This window comes from Festucalex cinctus, chromosome 1 (assembly GCF_051991245.1).
Source record: "Festucalex cinctus isolate MCC-2025b chromosome 1, RoL_Fcin_1.0, whole genome shotgun sequence".
Taxonomy (NCBI): domain Eukaryota; kingdom Metazoa; phylum Chordata; class Actinopteri; order Syngnathiformes; family Syngnathidae; genus Festucalex; species Festucalex cinctus.
The window spans coordinates 43,603,656-43,628,858 of record NC_135411.1 but is presented as its reverse complement, the minus strand read 5'-3'; the positions used below and the strand labels follow the sequence as shown (position 1 = coordinate 43,628,858).

The window sequence follows — 25,203 nt, the reverse complement described above, 5'->3', positions numbered from 1 at the left end:
GTTCAGCTCATGAACTGCAAGATCAAGATTGAGCTATTGAAACAGGCAATGTGACTGAAGTGGACTGATACGTATATAAATGAACATTTTACAAAAAGTAATGCTGAAATCGCAAGACAGGCGTTTAGCTTGGGAAAAAAAAAAAGACATAACACATGACGTGAATGAGAGACTACAAAGTCAAGAAATGCGATCCATTGCCCACACGAAAAAAAAAAAAAAAAAACTTCCGGAATATAGCTTTGAAATCGCCAATAACTACCAACAATAATAACGCTTGTGAGTGCTACAAGTGGATGGCCAATTCAATGTAGAGGTGCAAGGATAGTGATCTCATTAATTGATCATTCTTCTAATAATCGTTAAGAAACCAAATGTTGAGTTTCAGTCTCTCAACTGTAAATATGCTCTAATTTTTTCCACTTTTTGAAGTCATTCTCAAACATTTGCTTTTTGGAAAACATTGACGACAATTTGTGCTGATTTTCTAATTGATGTTACGGACAAAACCAAAAATTGTTTCAACAATGCATGTTTTGAAATTTGAAATACCGGTAATGTCCTGTTGTTGGATAAATGTATGGAAATTATTTATTTATTTATTTATTTATTTATTTATTTATTTTTAATGTGGATGGACTCACTGACTAACAAACCAAATAATTGACAGATTAACTAATCCTCAAAATTCGTTAGTTGCAGTCCTAGTTTAATGTAAATATTGGGTATGCATTGAGTGCTATTTACTATGAATAGGAAAGGGTGTACGCTAGTGTTGTTCCGATACCGATACTGCATTAAAACACTGGTATCGGTTAATTCCAACACTAATATAGGATTTTGGAGGCAATATCTTGTGTCTTGCTGGTGCACGACATTCACTGGTATGTCACATGCTCACTGCATGCTGATCTAAGATATCCTATTGGCCCTTGAATGCTCTGAACCAATAGCAGGACAGCTTTTTCATGTTGAGCTCGGACATGCAGCCACAATAAATGTTTGACAACTACTGTATGATAATGTAATGTAATTGAATATTAAATTAAGTATTTAAGTATAATAATATAATCAGAAGATGTAAAAACAGAACACCAGGGGGAAAAAAAATAGCTGCGGACATTAAAAACAAAACACGAAAAAAATGTGTATTAGATAGATGATAAATTCACAAATTAAACTGACTATAAAAATGTGAACTTTTCATTAATGTTGTAAATGATCATCTTGTTTTTTTTGCAACAAGTTCCCAAAAAATATTCTGAAAGGAAGCAAAAATCAGCCAGGGCCTCATTTACTAAGATCCCCCAAATAGCTACAGTAAATTGTGTGTTTGTGATTACAGATTTTGTGCTGTTAGCAGGTGTGTTGCACACTTACTAAAGATTTGCACATGTAAAAGCAGGCACAAGCCTACATGCAAACAGACGTTCAAAACTGTGAGAAGTTCCTTTAGAGCGTTGTGGGAGGTTTAAATGAATTTAGCACACAAAATAGGATTTGCCTAACCTGAGACAAAATGTGCTGGCTGATTTTCATCTTTAAATAGCTTGTCTGAAAAGCAGGTGCACACCAGGGGCAAAGCGGTGCCAGCATAGCACAGGCAAAAGACAAGGGGGCGGGGAGAAATTTCTGCTCGTGTAAACAATTTTGAAATGCCAACAAAAACTATCTTGACGAATCGTGTATTCAGCAATACAATTTTGGGGAGTCTGAATGATCAAAACGTTCACTTGGCGCAAGTCACAAGAAGGAGTCATACCACATCAATGACAAACTTCCTTTCAACTTTACATTTCCACATTTCAGACACACAAAATCGGGATGAGTTAAGTGATACACCAAATTGTTTTGATGCGGTTGCTGGCTTGATTTATTTTCTGGAACTCATCAATATGTTTTTTTTAGGGCCGCATGGATACAAAATGCTTTGGACATCCCAGGCAAACTCGTGCCTTGTCTAAAGCATGCCAGGACAGAAGGAGGTGCTGATGTAGTTGACTTGGATTTCAACTAATATGTCAGGGGTTTCATATGCACCGTTTAGTTTTGCAGTTCTTACTACACCTGTTGCCAATTGTGTCACAACCTTAGTAAATCCGGCGCGCACCTCCCAAACCAACAGCACACCATCTGTTGGAGCAGGGTTCACACACGTGGTGTCCGCGGGAGTCGGAATGTTGCAAAAGTCATCATTTTTAAAACACTTGCAGAGCTGCATAGAAAAATATAGTGTTGCATATTAACATATTTCCTGATATATTTCCTACATGATCAGCGCTGTTAACATGTTCAGTGTTGACATTGATGAATATCATTAAAATATAAACTGCATAATTCAAAGTCATTTCAGCAAATGTGTTGCTTCAGAGGTGTGTATCAAATTAGTAGCGTTTTGCATGATCAGTACCCCAAAAAACGGCTTTCAGTTTCAAAGACGCTGTTGAGCTCTGTGTTAGTGAGTTTGTGAATATACACATTGGCGCCTGCCAATGGCGTCAACACACCTATTTTAAGGTAGGCATTAGCCACCTTAAAATATTCTTTTAAAATTTCTATTTTCTCTAGAATTAAAGATTACTTGTTTTAACGTTTCATTTAACTTTTTAAGACATATTGATGGCCCTGAGAGCCCCCTGAACTTTTTGTTAGAATTTTAAAACAAAGACTGTCTATTCTCTAAGATTAAAAAAAATAATAATAAATAAAATAAATAAATAAAAATAAAAAATATATATTATTTTGCAAACCTGAAAAAGTTATTCAACTAGACTAAGTGCAATTTCAAGAGAAATTGCGTGGGAATGCTGAAAGCACATTGAGAGATAGATTATGAAATTATAACCTCCTGGTTACTGGACAATGCACGTTACCAACTGTGCCACCGAGCAGTATCAGACAGCTGGTAATGATGATAAGTTATATATATGGAAGTGGGCGTAGAAAGTGATACTTCGAAAAAGTTCAATGACTGCCCATTGAAAATGAATGGGGAAAAGTTGATATTAAATGTTAAATTGTGCAAATACTGTAAGTAATGTGGAATCAGACAATATATACCCCGGGAGGCGTGAATTTTTTTTAGCTAGTTGAAATTTGAACAGTCTAAATTAGAAGTATTATGTGTGAGTTGTTACGTGGCAAAAAAAAGTGTGGAGAATAAAAATCACAATTACGTGTGGGAATGCTTCAGCATTCCCAAAATTAACATGTCCATAAAGACATTTCAGCACTAAATTGTTCGTAGTTTGAGGTTTTCTTTTAACTTTTTTAATTAAGTTTTTTGGCACTAATATTGTCCCTTATATTGAAAAGACTATCTGTTCCAAATATTGGTTATTGACCTCCTTGACAACGTGGGCCTGGAAAAAACAAAAACAAAACATATTGGTCTGTGTCTATTTGTGAGGCCACTTTCTTAGGGAATTGTGCTTAAGGAGCAGCTGATATCCTATATTTAAGCTACGTGAGGTCCTGAGTTGACGTGTTTTAAACATTTCTGAGGCAGGAATCATAAATACGTGTGGGCATTCCATTGTGAGTAAGTATATGGGTAAATAAAATCAAACAAATGCACTCTGTCAGGAAATCCGAAATTATTTTTAAGTGGGAAATAATACCAGCCTCAACTTGCTTGTAAAAGGCTTTAAAGATGAGACTAAATGAAATGGTTTGACTTTAGATTAGACAAAATTTCTATAACACTCAATACTCACTCAAGGGAGAATTATTCACTTTGTAGACCTTGCTTGAAAATCGTGTTAATTAAATCAGGCAAAGTCTGGAGTTGGTTCATTGTTGAAAATACAATTAATATTTATATTTTTACTTAGAAATACAACAGTATTAGATGAAAGAAGCCAAATGAAACATACAAATGTATCTAATATGCGTGCTCAGCCAAAGTACCATTAGAACACAGACTCTCTGAGCCCAATTAGTTGAGCCTGTTAATTACATCTAGAGTCTAAGTATCAGTCTGTGGCTGCATTAGTCAGATGGGGCTCCCCTGTCGATGTGCCATAAGGGAGTTGTCCATTAAGTGGAGAGCAAGTGACGGATGGTTCCATGCAAACAGACCACAAGGCACAAATATTGGACAAGCTGGGTGCTGGGAATGTACTGGAGTAATCAATCAATCAATCAATCAATCAATCAATCAATCAATCTCTCTCTCTCTTTCTCTCTCTCAAATGTTTTATGATGATGATTATATTTATTTAAAACTTTACAAATATTGAATCACCCCACTGAGATGAGTGTGACAATCAGTGTTCCTTGAACCATTAATTTTAATCAATGACAACTATTTGACATAATACTGCTTTTCAATTAAAATCCTAGGAATATGAGGTCTACACATGAATTATTATAGTGATACAAAAGGTTTCAAGACTGAAACTCAAGTTGGCTCTATTCAGTCATTTGAAGTTATTTTGTTTTTCGTTGAGAGGCCAGAGCGCAAGCAGGAGAGTGAGTGTGAGAGAGGTAGGGCACTGAAAAATGTTCCAAGTTACAGCCTGGGCAGAAATAGCTTAGTCAGATTTTTTTATGTTATTTTTTTTTCTGTAATACGTATGTAAGGTTGTAACTATTTGAAATGCAAAATCAGTTTTTAATTTACAAGGGGTGCATCAAATTGAACCGAACTGAACCATTTAGTTGAAAATATATCGAGATACGTTAATGAATCTTCTTTTAATATAGAGAAACATCTTTGAAGGAAATGCCACATAAACAATACTGACACGTTCATTCTTATGGTTAGTAAAATGACACCAAGAAACTGATTGTATCATACTCTCTCAAATTGAGCCTTACCATATTGAATCAAATCGTAATCCTACTGAATCGAACCAAATTGCTTTAAAATTGAAACTTTTTTGAACCGTAGTGCACTCCATGCAATGACATATGATTTGATTCTGTAATTGGTGAATTATAACGAAGTCCTAGTATCAACAAGTGTGGTTAATTTGAACAAAATGTGGCTTGCATGTGAAGAAATATGCTCATCTAGTGAAATTCAACAATACAGACATGCTTTGAATGCACTCAAAATGGTGGCCTTATAAATCTATGCCTTGTAAATCTTGTATCAAGCAGTGGCAAGGAAAAAATATATATAGCCTGGAATCAATTTTCCACAGACCGTATATACCAAGCAGTGAAGTTATGTTATACTAAGTGATGACCAGGGTCTGCAGTGTGTCAATATCACGAGGATGTCGCTCTGAACGTATAATGCAGGTCTCCGCCTTGATTTGTGAGGTGTCTAAAATCAATACTGCAGGCAATTCTGTTTTGTGAGTTACTTCAATCCTCTCAGAGGGGCGAAGAGGGTAAAAAGAAATCCAATAAAGTGAGACATATGGTTAGAAACGGGTCAATTTTATCCTTCGTCCGCTCTTGCCAGCTCTTGCAGCAAGTAATGCTCATTTAGAGGTAGGATGATTGAACAGTAACATGGTCTAAGCGCTGTGATTAGATGCTGCAGGTGACACATGAATTATTGTTTCAGACTTGGCCGTGCCCACAATTTACCGTTTCGACAGACTTGACGTTCATTTTAAAGTAAAATAGCAATTGGTTGTTTCAAATAAATGTCGACGCTTTATAACCTGAGCCTGAAAGCTACCACAAAGCTACCTGAAGCTGTTTCTTACCTCCTAGGGTAGCAGACACCAGGAAGTGCGTTCCATACTTCTTGATGAGGTTTTCGTTGATTTGCTGCAAGGTTGGCCGTCGCCCCAGTAATCGCAGGTTGCGTAGGAACTCTGGTGCTAAGGGCAACGGAGCCTTCAAGAAGTCTCTCTTCTCGGTAGCCAGGCTGTTTACCTTCCAGTGGCTGAATTCCCTGACAAGAGAAATACATATAAAAGAAAATACACACGCAAGTCAACTCTTTCAACTTCCCTCCCTTCTTTATAAAGGACAGTGCTACTGTTGACAACCTACGCATATAAAAGAGGCACCTGAATAAGACAACTTTCTTGTCACCCTGAACCGAACAAGTTTGACTAACTTGATGGTGGTATAAAATTGATCAACAGCCTTTTACCTCAGCCTATTTAAATGCCATTGTTACCAAGACAAACAAAGAGTTGAGAAAATTACCTACTTTCAAGTGTCTTTAATGATTTAAGAACTCCTATAATGCCATGTAGTGTAACCCCAAGGTACAGTATGTAAATATTATGCAAATCAAAGTAGAAAACGAGCAGATCTGCCTCATCTGCATAATTTGTTGGCAAAGCAGGAATTGCTGAATATTGCAGCGCGTTGCGTGTGCGTTTCAGACCAGAATTCCACAACTGACTTCTCACTCAAACTCACACACATATTCATATTGCAACACGAACGTAGAGCAGGGGTGTCCAAACTTTTTCATTTGAGGGCCACATACAGAGAATCCGAAGGACGCAAGGGCCACATAATGTTATGAAGAGAAATTGTGTTTAGTCCTAAAAATTGTACAAATAATTTATTTGTGCTTTTGCATATTTAGAAAAATGCTACAGTTATATAAACCAATTTATTTGTAATATGGCAGTAAGGTTATTATAGTTTTGGAATTTTTCATTTTAATTTTTTTATTTTGATTTGAGTTTTTTTTTTAAATTTAGTTAGTTTTAATTAGTTTTCAGGGTGGTTCAGTTAGTTTTTGTATTAGTTTTAGTTCTTTAATAAATGCTTAGTTTTAGTTTAGTTAGTTTCAGTATTAGTTTTATTTTTTTTTATGTGTATTACTTGTGCGCAATATTTAAAAAAACACCATGGGTGTGACGTCATTATTCCAGTTTATATAAAAATAAATCTACTATAAATCACATTTAAAATCACCCCCAAAGGCTCATGCATTAAATGAATTACCAAAGACTAAAACGAAGGACATTTTTGCTATAATTATAGTTAGTTTTATATTAGTTAGTTTTCTTTTTTTTAAAAAGCATCTTCGTTTTTATTTTATTTCGTTAACGAAATTGTTTTTTGAATTTTAGTTTTTTCGTTAGTTTTAGCCAATGAAAATAACCTTTAATATCAACTGTGTTTTTCGACACCTTCCCTTCTTACTTTTCTCCAAACATTTTTGTTTTTATTTTATTTGAACTGAGTCAAATGCCATTTTTAGCGTATGTCGCGGGCTACTAAAAATTGGACGGCGGGCCGCAAATGGCCCCCGGGCCGTAGTTTGGACACCACTGACGTAGACAGACAGTGTGCGGCATGTCTTTATACTGTGCTACCGGTCTGAGTCGAAAGACAGCTGTTTACATTTGAATATTCCGCAATTGTGATGATGGTAGCAATTGGGTGTTGTCCCTTCAAATTGCACTATACAGTAGAGACGAATGGAATCGTTGAGACACCACAATGAAAGCAGTAATTGACTATTTAGGTTGAAGTTGCATTGCTGCATACATAATAGTGTCTATTTTCAAAGAAAAGGAAGGTACAATTTAACGAACCATGACAAAGCTTTTCTCGGCAACCCATGCCTCAGGGACATTCTGGTGAAATTAGAGCTTCATTAGGAGGTTCATTCTCACACAGCACACTCATAAATGCTTGCCTACAGAACCATTAGTTTTCATTAAGTAACATATGCAAAATTGGTACTGTCTACATTAAAAAAAAAATCTGGATATAAATGAATAAATACATAAATAAAAAGCTCGGGAAATCATTCTTGTAAACATCAGCATCATGTTTCGTTCCAATGAAATTAGTTAAAGCTATGTGAAGACTTATGCCATATGCCACCTGTTAAAAACTGCTGCTTGCTAATGATGACTACCAGTGACACAATTCATTTACTACTTTATGTTTGTGCCCTTGTGTGTATGTATGGTGTCTGAGCACCATTTGGATGAGTAAAAATATATCGCAAGTTGTTCATGAAGCTGAATTTTCCCTTCATTATTTTTTTTGTAACCCACTGGTTTAACTACAATATGTGACAAATGTATAATCGATAGCCCCGAGCCTGGAACCACAGTCGCAATCAAGCACATTTCTGAGGCAGGACAATTATTGACCAAACAGAAAGTGGAAAGAACCAATCAGCGAAGACCGGGAATGACGTTAGCAAAGCGACTTGTACCCGCATCCTACATATTTTGACCTAAGGCCTCTTGGGATGAGCTAGGGATTTTCGTTTTTGCCTAGGAATTTTCCTTTACGATCCTATCCAAGCAAGATAACCCAGTACGTGGAGCAATGGTGTCAAAGTCCGGTCCTGGAGGGCCTGAGTTTGCATGTTTTCGAGGTTTCACCACGTTCAACACAACTGATTCATATCTAAGCTCATTTAAGACTCGTGCCCTCGAGGACCGGATCTTGACACGTGACTTGGAGGATAGAAACATTCGAAATATACAAATGTTTAGGAAAGTTGCCCATAGTGCCCACAGCAACGACGCTTGAGTTTCACGCACAAGACTTGTGATAAAACGTGTTTTTGTTGTCGGCAGAAGTGGACAGTCAATTAAAACAAGAAATACAGAACAAAAGTAAAAAAATAAATAAAATAAAAAAAAGAAACAAACAATTCATCGTTTTAACCATTCATGACTGGACAACTATCAAAGTAGTCATTAATTGCTGCCCTATTAGTCAGTAGCTATCACTCGGCTCACTGAGCATTGGTTTCAGATGAATGCTTAATCCAGGGAGAGTGGCAGCCAGTGGTTGTACACTGATTAACTAGTGTTGATTTTGACTGATGTGTTTGCTGGGCTTCTCCACAGTGACTGAGTTTTGGCAAGGAGGCTGAACGAAGACGGGCAGAAAGCTAAGATGAGCTGTGAATCATTTTCTTCTCTCCTCGCTTTGCTTTCCAAGAGTTAACAGTAAGACCGTTGGCTGACTATTTGGCTAATGATGATAGATGATGTTAATTAAACTGTTTTAGCACAGCCGCGATTGCACCTGCAGCCCTGGCATTTAGTTTAGCTGAAACAGTCGAAATTTAGTTTCCATCTTAGAAAAAGAAAGAAACTCTTGACTATGCAGAGAAGTTCCTTGGAGGTTTCTGCTGGCAACATGTTGGAAAATAACACCTGGACATTATTAGTTGTCAGAGAAAGACAGAGCCTATCAGATGGCTCTCACGGTGAACATAACCGTCATTTTATAGCAGTGCAGCTGCTAGGAATGTAATATTGGAAAGGGTGTTTTTATCTAGCATTATTCATGACATTTTGGTCCTTTTTGCATAATAATTTTAAAGGGTATACAGGAAGTTTCATCTTGAAATACCTGCTCTTAAGTGAGTGCCACATTTACACTCACATATTTGAAGTGAGTACAGTTGTGTGAGTAAATCCAACAGCAGCTTGCCTTCTGCTTAATTTCAATAAAAGCTCATTCCATTAAAGGCCAAATTAAATGATTCGATTAGAACCAGCTTGAGTACTTTAAAATTAGCTTCAAACAAGCCTCCCCCCTTGTATTTACTCGGCACTATTGGCATTATTTGTAAAAAATATGCAACTGCTTTGTGAATGTGTGCTATACCACTCTATATAAATGTGCAGTGTGCACATATCATTGTGCATGTTATTGTGCTAAATTGTGTGTTAATTCTGGTCAGTTGCAGAATAATCTACAACTCGGGATGGGCTAGTACCGATACCAGGTGTCCGTATCGGGCTGATATCCAGCCTTATTTCAAGGTATCTCAGTAATCTTGACAGCCGCCATCATGAGTATATCTTGTGACCGTTTCATGAGCAGGAACTACAAATTTGAAATTAAAAAAAGAAAAGAAAATTGCAATTAATTTAATACCATTTTACCAAAAATGCTATATTGGGATATATATGACTTTCTTTAAAATTATTTTTAGTCATTGTTATTTGGTTAAATTTTACGTTTCAAAAGTATTGCAGGGATCGACATTAATGGTGACCCGGTGACCCATGTCAGATCATCATTAGTTAACTTCAGGTGTACCGAATGGACCACTACTGCAAACTTCTAGGGCCAATTTATTTACTAGCCAATTCGGCAATTTTAGATACCCTTCCATTTTCTATTTACATCAGTTGCAGTCTGTGATTCCATCCATCCATTTTCTTGACCGCTTATTCTTCACAGGGTCGCTGGAGCCTATCTCAGCCGGCTTTGGGCAGTAGGTGGGGTACACTCTGGACTGGTTGCCAGCCAATCGCAGGGCACACAGAGACGAACAACCATCCACACTCACAAGCACACCGAGGGACAATTCGGAGCGCCCAATTAACCTGCCATGCATGTCTTTGGAATGTGGGAGGAGACCAGAGTACCCAGAGAAGACCCACGCGGGCACGGGGAGAACATGCAAACTCCACCCAGGAAGGCCGGAGCCCGGACTCGAACCCAAGTCCTCAGAAGTGGGAGGCGGACGTGCCCAGTCTGTAATTTATTGCCTTAATTCTTTCAATTCATAGTTTCAAATCTGTCCTCAAAACTAGCGTGTATTGCTTTGTATACAGTAGTTAAAATGCATTCCGATCACGGCAGATAAAGGCCTTCGATTGCCGCAATTAGTTTTAAATTGGGCAGGGGTGGCTGTCTGTACCTCTAGCGGAAATTGAGTTTGATTTTGACCATTCTCAGCAATTAGTCATGTTTTTGTATTTATTCATATTATTAACAGCTCCGCAGTTAGCACATGATGCTACAGTATCCATTCAACCTTGGTGGCTTTCTTCTTTGGCTGTCTTAGTTTGTACGTCATTATGTGGGAAGTCTTTTTTTTGGCCACTAGATTTAGTTTTAAACTGCATTTTATTGTGTATTCTACAAGGTGTTCATATGGTCTGGACCAGGAGTGTGCTATGACCTTTGTAGGGGCAGGTGCTCAAAGTAAAAAAACAAAAAACAAAAAAAAGGAGGCACATGATAACGTGCCTGCACTGCCCACCCACTTAGGGCTTGAACCCATGTCACTACCTAGCTGCCATGTGTGAAGGCGGGTGGGGGTGCTGAAAGTAACTGAAGAGTTTAGAAAATTGTATGTCGTGTATGTAGATATGTGCTTGCGTACGTGTGTGAAAATATCCATTGTAAAATTCTAAAAGTGACAAAAGATTTATAACTCATTTTCCAGTATTGGAAATATCTCTGGCAACTTATTCCCTGAATTTTCTTTTAAACCGATTAAGTATCAAAATATAAACATATCGTGGGGAACGCCATTATCCTGGTAACGTGATCGTGCTGACGTATCGCCTGCGTAAAACGAAAGCCGTCTTCAATGGGAGTTTGCTGACGTAATGGGCAAGAAAAAGACTGCACCAATTTTGATTAGAATAAAATCCTCAGCACGTGAGATTTCATGTCATCCCGTGTAGAAGTGGGGCGGTTGATGGTGGTTTTCATTTAGCAGATGCTTTTTTTTTTTTATATTTATATATATAAAATATAAATAGCCCTGGAGCGGCAAGGTGGCAGACTGGTTTGCACGTCCGCCTCCCAGTTCTGAGGACTCGGGTTTGAGTCCAGGCTTCCTGGGTGGAGTTTGCATGTTCTCCCCGTGTCCGCGTGGGTCTTCTCCGGGTACTCCGGTCTCCTCCCACATTCCAAAGATGGCAGGTTAATTGGGCGCTCCGAATTGTCCCTAGGTGTGCTTGTGAGTGTGGATGGTTGTTCGTCTCTGTGTGCCCTGCGATTGGCTGGCAACCAGTCCAGGGTGTCCCCCGCCTACTGCCCAGAGCCAGCTGAGATAGGCGCCAGCAGCCCCCGCGACCCTTGTGAGGAATAAGCGGTCAAGAAAATGGATATAGCCCTACAAATTTCATAAATGAGTGATAAAATCAACACGTTTAATATATAATATACACGGTTTTAGTTATTGTTTATTAATTTTGAATTACATTAATTTAAATTAAATCATTATATTTATTATATTTCCTTACTCATTATAATTATCTTCTGTTTTGTTTTTTTGTTTTGCCAAGTGGTGTTGAGCTTGCAGTGATGAAGCGATGGCATGCTTGCTCAATTATTGACATCGTCAAACAACAAGTGATTTTTACTCAAGATTGGCGAATAATTTGCATAGATAAATAAATCAATAAATAAATACATAAATAAGTACATAAATAAATAAATAATATAGGCTCCAGCACCCCCTGTGAGGAAAAGTGGCTAAAAAATGGATGGATAGATAAATAAATAATACCCACTTATGTGGGAACCGAGTAATTGTGTTGATTTTTGAAAAATGTTGCATTGACCAAATTGTGATGTGAGGTATCGGCTTAATTTCTCTTTCAACATTTAATTGTTAAATGCTTTAAAATATATATATACAGAGTAACTTTTTCAATGAAGCATGGTCAGTTAGATACTGCTGTTTCTACAGATTATTTTTTTTTTTTGCTCCTTTGCTATGTAAATATAATAGTTTTAGTGTGTGATTAAGTCAGTAAGTAAATTATTAATACTTCATTAAGTGAATTATATACAAATTCAATGTGAATAAAATTAGCCTATAGATTGTTGAAAGAAATATATTCACAAAAAGTAAAACTAGTCTGTGCTCATATATGTGTGAAAGTAAGGTGAAAAGAAAAAAGAAATATTCAGAGTTTGCACTTCTTTCTAGCAGCAGCTTATTTGTTCCATGCTGTGGGTTTTTATGTGTGCTTTGTGAGTTGAAAGTGAGCAGACCAGAAACATTATAATGAGCGGTTGCACCTGAAACAGGTATACAGTTTCACATATTAATAATAAAATTGACCCAAATACTCCTGGTGCCAATTTCTGGAGTTGAGAGTTGGTTGAGAGCATAACCTTCAAGTCATAGCATGGAAATTGTGCTTGGCTGCTCACAATCAATCTTTCATGGAAATGAGCCTTGATACAGAAGGATATTTTCGAACCATTGTATTCAATGTTTTTTTATTATTATTATTATTATGAAAAGAAACTTAATAGAAACAGAAACTAAAGGATGCCTTATTCAAAGCCCTTAATAAAGGCTCCATTTCATAAAACAGACATTTAACTCATTCACTTCCAGCTGATTTCAAAGCAGAGATGCATATATTGCAATATTGTCCATTGTCAAAGAATGTACCACTCCTGCGATTCAGGTCGAATTTTCATGGTTTTCTAAAGATGTCAACTGTCTATTTATGAAGGTGCATAACCTAAGCCAAGTGTATCTGCTGCTATTTTTAAGTGTTGTCACACCGTCAAACCGTTGTCTTCAGCAGAATCTTTTGGGTTTTAAGACGCCATACATGTCAATGTGCTGGTGCGCTATCATGACTGTAGCAAACTGAAAAAGACATTTTTTGACAACAGGCCTAAAACACAATAAATGCATCTTCTTCAAAACTTTATTTTTTTTTAGGCCAACAATGAATATAAAACTATATATACTGTATATATCTAGTTTAGAAATGGGGCGAGGCCTCTGTATTTCCACTGACACTTCCAATCTTAGAATTTGCTGCGGGTTTGTAAATCATCTGGTATTTTTCCCTCCTAGTCACCCTTTTTTTTCCTAAATTGTTTAGGTTTAATTGGAAAGCAAGCCTACAAAATGCATAACAGATACAATGAAACCAGTCTGCATGTATTCTGTAGTAGAGTAGTTTATGTTTGACCTTTCTGACACCTGACTGTCGTGCCAATGCCAATGACAGGTGATTCATGCAATGTCACGTGTCGATCTTTACATCATTGCCACTGATTGGCCAATATCAGCGTTAATAACTACTGCCATGATTTTATCTTAACTTAACAAGTATATTTCCCCATGTCTATCAAAGTCAACATTTCTCCTGAAATGTTAAGAGCAAAGGCTGTATCCCAATGAGCTGCAAATGTTGAACGCTGAATTCGCAAACTTGATGTTGTCTCTGTCATTTTGCGGCATTTTTGCAACACTTTTTTTGACGTTTTAGCGACATTTGAGACAACATGCGAATTAATCTGAAATTTTAGTCAAATTGACCCACACAACTGATGAACATGATGATTTTTTTTGTTTCCTTTTTAGTAGAAAATATAATTATTTTACATCATCGCACAGGCCCTGTTCATTGTGGACTTACAGGTATATTTCCTGGCTATAAAAATGCTAATGCAATATGGATATGCTGCTTAATCATAGCTAGCAAAAAAATAAATAAATAAAAATGATATAATCATGCTAATGGCTTGACTTACCGTATACTTATTTAATTATTTTTAATCGTGATAAAGAAGAGTGCGTAGAATTATTACGGGAAGATTCTTGTGTTGCTTGTGTAAGGATTGGGAAGGAGAGAGAGGCAAGCATCAAGGATAAAGTCAGGCTGTTCTGAGCTTCATGTGGAAGAAGTTAAAAGGCTCACTGTTAAAAATGAAGCATTTGGCTGGCGTCTGACATTATCAACTGGAATTCACCCACCATCTGCATTGCAACAACAAAAACAAGGGGCTCTGGTCCAATTAGACAAAGACAACTCCTTAACTCATTCACTGCCATTGACGGGAAAAGACGTCAAATGATGCTGGTCTGGCAATGAATGTGTTAAAAAAAAAAAAGGAAAAAAGAAACTCAGCCTTTTAGCATTGACTAACTCATATTTTATCAAATGCACAGATGCGAAGAGTGATGCAATCCTTTTGGGCAGTGGCAGAAGCCCCCTTAAATATTGTTAAGCTACATTATTTTTTTTAAACATGGTAAAAATCAATGAAGAAATTATAAATTGTTGATATAATGTATAGCAAGGGTGTCCAAACTTTTTCCTCTGAAGGCCACATACAGAAAATAGAAAGCTGCAAGGGCCACTTAGATTTTTTTTTAAAGTTATTTATTAACACATTCATTGCCAGACCAGAAAAAAAAAATGCACCATTTGACGTCTTTTTCCGTCAATGGCAGTGAATGAGTTACTTCTGCTTTGAAAAAGTGTATAAGAAGGGGGCCAGGAAGGGAAAACCTTTGTCACTTTACATCATATTTGCTAGAGACTAGATAGGCATAGATATTGACCCAGAGATATGAAATGCATAGACTTCTCTGTCTGTAAATAAATTGATATGCTTTCAATTTGTCGCAATAGCAGTTCTTTCATAAAAACAAAGAGAAATAGAGAAATAAAAGGTGATTTTAAAATACAGGTTCCTTCTGTGTGTATCGGCGTTGTTAAGAATTGCCATAGTTGAAATAGCAATCCTACCCATCTCAGGGTTCATATTCTTCCATCAAGAAAAAATAAATAAATGAATACATTTAGTGCAGAAGTGACTGGTTAACACAGTCATCCAGTTTCGTGTGTGCCATTATGGTGACATACGAGTGAAAACCGTGACTGATTGTCTCCAAAATTTATGTGCTAATACGACACGTGCTAATAGTCTGATAATATTTTTTTTTAATTCTTCATGTTGTAACGTTGGCTCCCCGCCTCATACACACACGCAAACGCACGCACGCACGCACTAGGGATATAACGATATCTAAACATCACAATATGATATCACGATATGAAGGTCACGATACAATAATTATTACAATATTGTGGGGGGATTGGCGAATGCCTATATTTAAAAAAAGATCACAATATTGTAAAAACAAAGAGCTCATACTAAAAAAAAGCACAGTATTGTGCTTTTGTACATAACAGCAATGCATATAAACCACCTACAATCTCTATTAACAATATTGAGGCACTTACAAGCACACATTTATCACTTCACAAGCAAGTTTCCCTTCATCTGACAATTACCATAGTTTTAAACATAGAAGGCCAAAACATCCCTAGCCACTAGAGGGTGCTAGAAGTGCACAAATGGAAATCAACCAGACTTTTTTTTAACAGATGTGTTCCTTTTCAATATTGTGAACATGACGACAACAATATTGAGGCAGTTTTAATATCACAATATCACGATATTGCCCTTATCGTTACATCCCCAGCACACATACACACAAAAATTGTCACTTTAATTACGTCCAAAAAACAAGACTAATTGTCTCCTAAAATTATCAGTGCATGTTCACACATATGCTAATCAGAGTCGGTAAACAAAACAAAACTTGCAACATGAACCGACACATCGTAATTGAATGGTTGCAATCCTTACTCTGCAACCTGCCTCATTGTATTTGTACTGGATAAATTAAGGATGCCTTACTTTACTTATGCAATATCTCTTAGCTATTTTGAGAGGTATGCCGTGGCCAAACTGTCTGAAACTGTATTTGTGTGATAGGAAGCTGACATGTCCTATTTCCATGCAAAACTCAAAGCTATGCTAGGTGTTTTTTAATATGTGTACCCTGCATCTAACTTCCAAGCAAGAAACAAGGTCAAACATTTGACTGGAGGTGCGTTCAGTATTCATGTTTATGGGAAGGCTTCCTCCTAGCTTCATATTCTAAAATGGATTTTTTTTTCCATACAGTATTTATTATATATATATATATTAGTGTTGTTCTGATACTGCTATTGGCAGAGGCGGCGATACTGCATTAAAACAGTGGTATCGGTGAGTACTCACAAGTAACATGCTGATACCATTAATTCCAACTCTAATATAGGATTTTGGATGCAGCATCTTGTGTCTTGCTCATGCACGACATTCACTGATATGTGACATGTTCACTGCATGGCGATATAAGATTACTATTGGCCCTTGAATGCTCTGAACCAATGGCATGAAAGCTTTTTCATGTTGAGGAAAAAAAAACCGTAGGTATCGGCATGATATCGGCCGATACTGCAAAGCTGGGTATCGGGATTGGTATTGGAACAACACTAATATATATATATATATATATATATATATATATATATATATATATATATATATATATATATATATATATATATATATATATACAAATATTTAATACTTTGAGGGGGAAAATATACTGTTCTTGTTTTGAAATATACATTCTGACTGTCTTTGCAGTTTTCCACTCTTGCATTTTTGGAAAGGCATAGATGTGTGCGCACTTTTATTATTCATAACTTTCTGCAACAGAGAAATTACTTATTGATGTGCAGAGGTATCGTCACATCACAGGTCAGAAAGTTTTCAAAGTTTTAATAGATGGTGTGCTTGAAAAAGTCACACCACGGGATGACATTGTTTGCACATACTGCACATAAACATGGTTGATTTTACAATAAGGTCAGTTAGCACAATTTATTTTTGTTTTTATTTTCAGTCCCAGCACAAGTCTAATGCAATGCACAGTGTAACTGTGTGCATGGGTGGGGTTTCTTTCATTTGGTATATTCGTAGACTTTGCGCTGCTAGAATTGGGTGTAATGGTACGTTTTCCTGGCCAGTTGTAGCAGCATCCTTGATTTACATCAAAATCAAGGAGGTCTGAGGCTCGGAGCCCAGTACGCCTCAGAGCTCTACAGACGCTAGAAAATTTCAAAAAATGACAAAAAAAATTGTCAAAATGGAGCATTTTAATCTTGATTCATCTAGATTAAACCCAGAATTAGAGTGATCTTAACCTAGATAAAAAATAACAAATAATCTATGCTTAGCACTATCAGAAAACACATAATGACAACATCATGCTCTTTAAAGTATCCTCAGTGTCTCCTGAAATTACCGCAAATGACTCATGACCTTTCTAATTGTTTGAGTTATGCAAGTGGCTGCCCAGAACAAAGGATCCATATCAGATTCAATGAGCCATTTGCAGTTTCACAGTACATGCAGGTCCATGTGTAAGCACACTTGCACATCTTAATCTTGGAGACATTCAATTGTCAACTAAATAATAATTAAAATACACTACTGCCAAGATCATTGTAGTCACAGCTCAGGAGTTGATCGCGACTTTGGGACAGGAAATGGGTGGGGTGGGGTGGGGTGGTTAATGTGCGTGATAGTGTCTGGGCAAGAGCTGTGACCAACACTGGCTTCTGCATGAGCGTAATCAACAGCTACAAAGTGCATTGATGGCTGTGACTCTCTTTTCCTACATTCAAAGGCATTACGGTCAGATTAGGGCTGTGCACAAATTGGTGATGAATCAAACTGGGATTCGAGTGGGTGTAAAAAAAAAAAATAAGTCACTTGCGCATCAGATTTTTCAGACTTGAATTAGAACCAGGCGGCACGGTAGTCGAGTGGTTAGCACGTCCGCTTCCCAGTTCTGAGGTCTCCGGTTCGAGTCCAGGCTCGGACCTTACTGGGTGGAGTTTGCATGTTCTCACCGTGCCCGCGTGGGTCTTCTCCGGGTACTCCGGTCTCCTCCCACATTCCAAAGACATGCATGGCAGGTTAATTGGGCGCTCCGAATTGTTCCTAGGTGTGCTTGTGAGTGTGGATGGTTGTTCGTCTCTGTGTGCCCTGCGATTGGTTGGCAACCAGTCCAGGGTGTCCCCTGCCTACTGCCCAGAGCCAGCTGAGATAGGCGCCAGCAGCCCCCGCGACCCTTGTGAGGAATAAGCGGTCAAGAAAATGGATGGATGGATGGAATTAGAACCAATCTGTGTATATTGTTGGCATCTATTCAGTGTTGAATGTAAGAGTGACATATGTATGTGGGGAATGTGCGTATGCCTTTGTTGTGACATTGCTGCTGGCCTCTCACGCCGTCACAGCAAAAACAAAGGGAGTTTGCCAACGTGGTCCCCAGAAAGATGCCTCCCCAGCTAGCTAGCTTATTTTTATAATGGGGCTGGTCCCAGATGACGAGGATGGAAAATGACTGAAAGACACAAAACCCAACCCAGGTCCTACATTTGGCATGGCAACGATGAGGGATCATGATTAAAGTAAGCCATTTCAAATTTAAAAGGAAAACCTTTGCAGTGATAGAAACAGTTTCCAAAACACATCTTCATCAAACCGTCAATAAATTCAACTATCCGTGAATGACGGACGTCCCATTTCGGTGACAATTGACGGAAGACCACGTCTTTTGACTCACCGCAGACTACTGCCACTTCTTTCCTGGGACTGTGCAAGAGATACTCTCTGGGATGTAGTGGTTTGCTGATTAATAAAATGCTACAACAAATGCAAATCCACTGCGTATTTTTTGTTGGCTACTACGTTGAGAGAGCGCTTGTGTTCAGGCGGAGCGTGCTCTGTTTGGAGGAGGACATGCATTGAAATCTATTTCATATTATCCATCCATCCGTTTTCTTAACCACTTGCTCCTCACAAGGGTCACGGGGGTGCCGGAGCCTATCTCAGCTGGCTCTGGGCAGTAGGCGGGGGACACCCTGGACTGCCAGCCAATCGTAGGGCACACAGAGACGAACAACCATCCACACTCACAAGCACACCTAGGGACAATTCGGAGCGCCCAATTAACCTGCCATGCATGTCTTTGGAATGTGGGAGGAGACCGGAGTACCCGGAGAAGACCCACGCGGGCACGGGGAGAACATGCAAACTCCACCCAGGAAGGCCGGAGCCTGGACTCGATCTTGCATCTGCAGTACTGGGAGGCGGATGTGCTAACCACTCAGCCCAACGTACCACCTGTATCATATTAGAAAAATGAAAAACAAACAGCTATCTTGGAAACATGTTTTGAACATATTTTCTAGTTTGTATTCCATGTTTTACAAGTGCTCAATGCGGCCATGTACCACAGGCAGCGCACGGACAGTCAAGCAGATTCCTTCAAAACGCAACAAGATGTTGTCACACAGGCATAAAGCTATATAATCATTAAAATATCAATGGCATCAAAAGTTTAAGTCGATTAAGTCTCAAAATGATGACATACCATTTACTAGGGGTGTGAATTGCCTAGTACCTGACGATTCGATTCGTATCACGATTCACAGGTCACGATTCGATTCGATACCGATTAATCCCGATACGAATTTATAAGTCGATTGTTGCGATTTTTTTTCATTCAAATTTAGAAAATACTAATCATAAGCTTGTAGAGTGTAAGATTTATATGAAAATGTATTATTTATTTATCTGAAATTTCAGTCTTATAGAGGTTGTAATCTGTTTCATGTTTGAACAGCATTAAAATAAAATATTAAGGCTTAATGTTCCGTTCATATAACATTCTTCCATGCTCAAGGTGCGAATCCTAACCCGAAGTCAGACGTTTTGTTGAATATTTTTCCATTAAAAGTGGAAGTTTAAAAATCGATTCACACACACACAAAAAAAGAAAAGAAAAAAAAAGGCAATGATGATAAGACGTTGAATGGTAAGACTACCGAATGAACAATTCTGAGCTGTTAAAAAAATTAATAAAAAAATCGATTTTTTTTTTAATTGAATCGATTCGAGAATCGCGCGATGTAGTATCGCGATATATCGCCGAATCGATTTTTTTTTTAACACCCCTACCATTTACTCTTTCATATTTTCATGCTTTTTTTGTGCAGCATGTCATCACGGTGACATGTTACGCAGGGGCCACACGACCCTGTTCATTTTCTTATTTCCTGGTCTATATTGTACTATAAAAATGCCTACGGCATCGTCAAGTATTGCCAGAATTTAGATAGCACTCCTACCCATCTCAGGCATATTTTTCCTTTGCGAAAGAAAGGGGGAATAAAGACATTTGCGGAAGTGACTGCAGTGCGATCGTCATACGCACAGCCAGTCAATTACAGTGGCATATGTATGAAAACCATGACTGATTGTCACCAAAATGTATAGGTACATATTCTAATGATAGTCTGAAAATATTGGAACAAAACTTGCAGTATTTTTTTTAATTATATTATTATTATTCACGTTGTTGCCCTGCGATTGGCTGAGATAGGCTCCAGCACCCCCCATGACCCATGTGAGGAATAAGCGGTCAAGAAAATGGATGGATGGATATTCACGTTGTGATTGCTGCCGTTGCTTGTATAGACACAAAATATTACATCACGTTATGTCAAAAACAAAAAACAAGACCGATATTTATGAAATGTATAGACATGTGAGAATCATCGTCTGGAAATATTAGAATGAAACTTGCAATATTTTGGATAATATTCAAAAGCATGATAGGTTATATGAAAGTGCGACAGCATGCATTTTAAATATTAGCCAAAATATTTTTAGTGTTATAGTCTATATGATTTTCCATTTTGGTCAACTTTTTGTTGGACAATGATTCAGTGATGTAACGATATACAAACACCAGAAATGTAATTTGTTCGATATAAACCTTGAGTGTACATTTTGTTCCAGTATCCAGCAGATTTCACAACGTGTGACTGTGAATCTTGTATTTATGGTACTGCATTGAAGTAATATTTATATCAGCTTCTATTCATTCATTCCTCTATTCAACAGCGCATGACGTGCTGATTGATGATGCACATTGCAATGCCAACTTTGTAAGTACATAGAAAAAGAAGCTGTGAACTAAAAAAACAAGGTAATCAAGAGAAAAGGATGACTGATTTAACACCTAATCAGATACAGTCCATTGCCTCGCGCTCTCTGAAGAACATTTGAGGACGATTTTGTTTTTATTACCTCTGCCTAGTAGGTTTCGTTGGGTGTACTAGCAGGGTTACATAAAAACTAATGAACCAATACCAATTAAGAAATGTATGACTTCCCTGTGATAAACCATCGCATACAGTAAGTATTGGGTCACGTAGATTCAATAATGTGAGACGGCACAACAACTACGGATTGAAACGCAAATGTATGCAAAGCATAGTAAAAGACATTATGTTGTTTCCCATTCAGACCAATCTGTAAATCCAGTAATCTAATTTTATTTTGTCATTTTTACTAACATGAAAAACTACATGTGATGTGCATGCTTCCTTGTTTCCCTCAGTAATCCTGACTAGCTCTTGACAGGGTCATTGGACATGTTAAAGTGGGGAAGGTACATTTTGGATTGTTCAGCCTTCCCACAAGTCTATGTTGGACTCTGTGCCATTTTACTTCCACAATTGAACTGTGTGTGTGCTCCACTATTGCATGTACAAGTATATTTTTGCCAGAGGATGGAACCAGTTCCAGCCAGAAATCCTTAAAACATCTTGATGCATTTGACTTTCTATTTTTCCAGTTGACTCAGTGCAAAATATTAGGCATCCAACCGAGCAACACAATGTGGTCGTACTAACAAGTTCTCAGCACGTGGCCGCCATCTGTTCTAAACTGCATGGTCAACTTTGTCTTCCTCCCTCACACAAGCAGCACAGACACTTTTTTCCATTTTTCCACTCTCTAGGATTAAACCATTACATCTCCAAACTTCTTTGCCTCAAATGTTTAAGTGATGTTATTCTTTTTAACGTATTGCCTTTATCAGTGTTCCTGATTTCAATCTTACTCCATCTAGATAATCCAGGGGAACCAAATGGTATTCAACTTGCATGGAGTTGGGGGGCTTGGAGACCCTCCTGATTGAAAGATTGCTCAGTAAGTGTGTAACTGTAATTAAAACTAGACAGAGGGACATGCTTAAACAAAGCACAAACATGCGGCAAAATAATAACTGAACCTTCAAGAAACGCTCATGTGAAGAAGTAAGAATGGTGCAAATTGCAAAATGTTATTTAATTATTTATTTGAGGGAGAGGGTGGTGAGGCGGGTTAGTCTGCCTAATGAGGTACAACTACAACACTGTCAACTAATGGTGTGGGTTCGAGCAGCATGGGCCCTATACTGCCCTGAACATAAATTGGACTGATTCATTCCAAGTCAAGTATGCAGCAAAGTCTGTCACTCAGCCATTCTCAATAATCTCTTGCGGGGCAAGTATCTTTGCTGATATGGTTTGGAAATAACCCTGTGCAGGGTGAGACATAAGGCCCCCTCGGGAGTGATGTGGAGCAAAACTTTCCCATATGCTGTCGCAATAGCTAGGATCATCATGGACTCATTTCACCAAGCCAACTGCAAGTAATGGGCATTATAAAGAATGGGGGATTGGCTCTGGTGCATTATGGAAATAACAGGCTTGGGGAGGCCAACTAATATCGATGCAATAATATACTCATATATATGAAATATGTATCTGTAACATATATATACACTGTATACACACATTTTTGTTCATGTGTGTCTATTATATGTGGATGTATAAATATTATTTCACATTTGACGATTTGGTTTTATAAAGTTTAATGTGCAGAGGATAACCAGCTCAAAGGTGGATGGAAGGATCTTAGAAGCCTTGTTTATGGTGTGCTTGCCCTTTAGAAGACTCATGTATTTCCTAATAGGACATTGAGACATCACTCTTTGCAAATTAACCAGACTCCCAAGGCGCTCACCATGGATTAACACTTACATCTCAGTGAATTTTAAGGCCTTGTTTGATATCTGTGCGGTGGTTCAGCAGTTTTTAATAAATGTGTATTATGTATAAATTCATACAGTATATATACATACTAAATACATGTATTAAGTAGTTTATACCGTACTGAGCCACATTATGAACTATCTTGTGAATACTATGAGATGAAATTCCCATTGATTGTTCTTACATTTAAAGGCGTATTCAAGGATCTTCTCAAAAAGTAGAAGCCAAACGTCCGTTTGTCACCTTTTAAAAAATGTGCATGGGAGACATCCTATCAGCTCTCCTGCTCATCCGCGGGGGTGGGGCCGGGGGCGGGTGCGCATGCTCAGCTAAGAACGAGCACGCACGAGGACATTACGGCAGATTGATTGACGGGATTGAGAACCAATTGTTAAGATGATCTACCCGGAAGACGGAGAGACAAAAGATCCTTGAATACACCTTTAATTTGGAGAACTAATCAGAAAATGTAATCAACCTCAATGCTCAACTGATGTATGTATGTATTGTATTCAGACTGTAAATGTGTGAATTAAGTGATCCATATGTATTTAGTGATTGAGAGTAAGTGGTGGTATCTTATTTAAGAGTGCAACCATTGTTATATAAGTCTCTTGTTTAATCCTCTGTTGATACATGACAGTTGACAAGCACCCGGACCTGCATAAGTACCTCAAAGTTCGACAGGTAGGCTTCCCGTACTTTATGGACAATAACCTGCTATTGTCTTATTAGACTACAAGGAGAAACCCCAGGTAAATACACCATAAAAGAGATTGAATCCGGCAGAAAAGGCTATTATCTGGCAACCCAGCTGCCAACAACAGTCGCAAGGCGAATACATCATCAAAATGCGACACGATTGCCTTATGTTGCTTTTGTTGCAAACTCTCCCAATGTAATTCTCTAAGTGTCACGGTTGTACCTGAATGAGTTCAATGAAAGAAAGTTCATGAACTCATTCATATTTTGGGTGAACGTGAACTGAAAGTAGTGCATTTTTGCTTTGTGAATGTTTCTGTGAATGAGCTCATTCTGGGGTAAATGAACGGCTTTGAATACAGTTCATTTTTTCTCCAGGTTGCCAGGTTTTCTCTTGTTAGAAAACCAGAGTAAAGACACCGTAAACAGACGGGAAATGCCATTATCTGGCAACCTCAGCTGCGACGAACGGTCACAAGGCACATGTCGTCAAAATACGACGCTTGCTTGCCCGATGTAACTCACATCATCGCTGTGTGTTGCTTGAGTATGTGATTCTGCCGTCCCTAAGAGTAACAACAGAACAAAAAGAAATACACACATCTTATATTTAAATACAAAACATGCCTTGTTTATAAAACATCGCTAGCGCTAATGCTAAAGTCGATGGCGGATCCCATTCAAATGCTAACAGGAAATTAGCATCAAGGTTAGCGATATACAGAGCCAGTGTTAGTTCTGGCACGGCCACCGCAATTTGGTCAGGCGCCACCACCCGAAAAGGCTCAACGTAGAGCCCTGCAGAGGCTTTAGGAACTCTCGGCGGATCTCATCCACGCTCGGGGCTTTTCCACCGAAGAGCTTTTTAACCTCCTCTGTGACTTCAACCCCAAAGATAGGATAGCCCACTTCAGAGTCCACAGACTCTGCTTCCTCAAAGGAAGGTGTGTCGGTGCAATTGAGGAGGCCTTTGAAGTATTCCCCCACCGACTCAAAACATCTCGAGTCCCCATCTCCACTCTGCATATTGAAATAATGTTATGTGGAAAAACACATTACTGAGCATTTTTCACCTACGGAATCCATTGCAGTAACTGGTGCACCCAAAAAAACATCTACGAACTAACTGAATTGTTGGTAACCACGTTTCCATTCAGTAATCTGCTTTATTGTCTATTATTTTGTTGGTGTCACATCTTGGTACTGTCTTCTACCATAATTTCAGTTAAGAATAACATCACAATCACTATATTCCTCAAAACAATATTGTTATGGATAA

General features: G+C 38.1%; 1 protein-coding gene across 1 annotated transcript in view; it reads right to left on the bottom strand.

Moving 5' to 3' along the window:
• Positions 1-25,203, bottom strand: part of brinp2 (bone morphogenetic protein/retinoic acid inducible neural-specific 2) — a 195,050-nt gene that overhangs the window by 76,526 nt on the left and 93,321 nt on the right. The window contains exon 3 of the mRNA XM_077536658.1: positions 5,667-5,857. Coding sequence (XP_077392784.1) covers positions 5,667-5,857 — 191 coding nt within the window. The remainder of the gene's footprint in view (positions 1-5,666; positions 5,858-25,203) is intronic.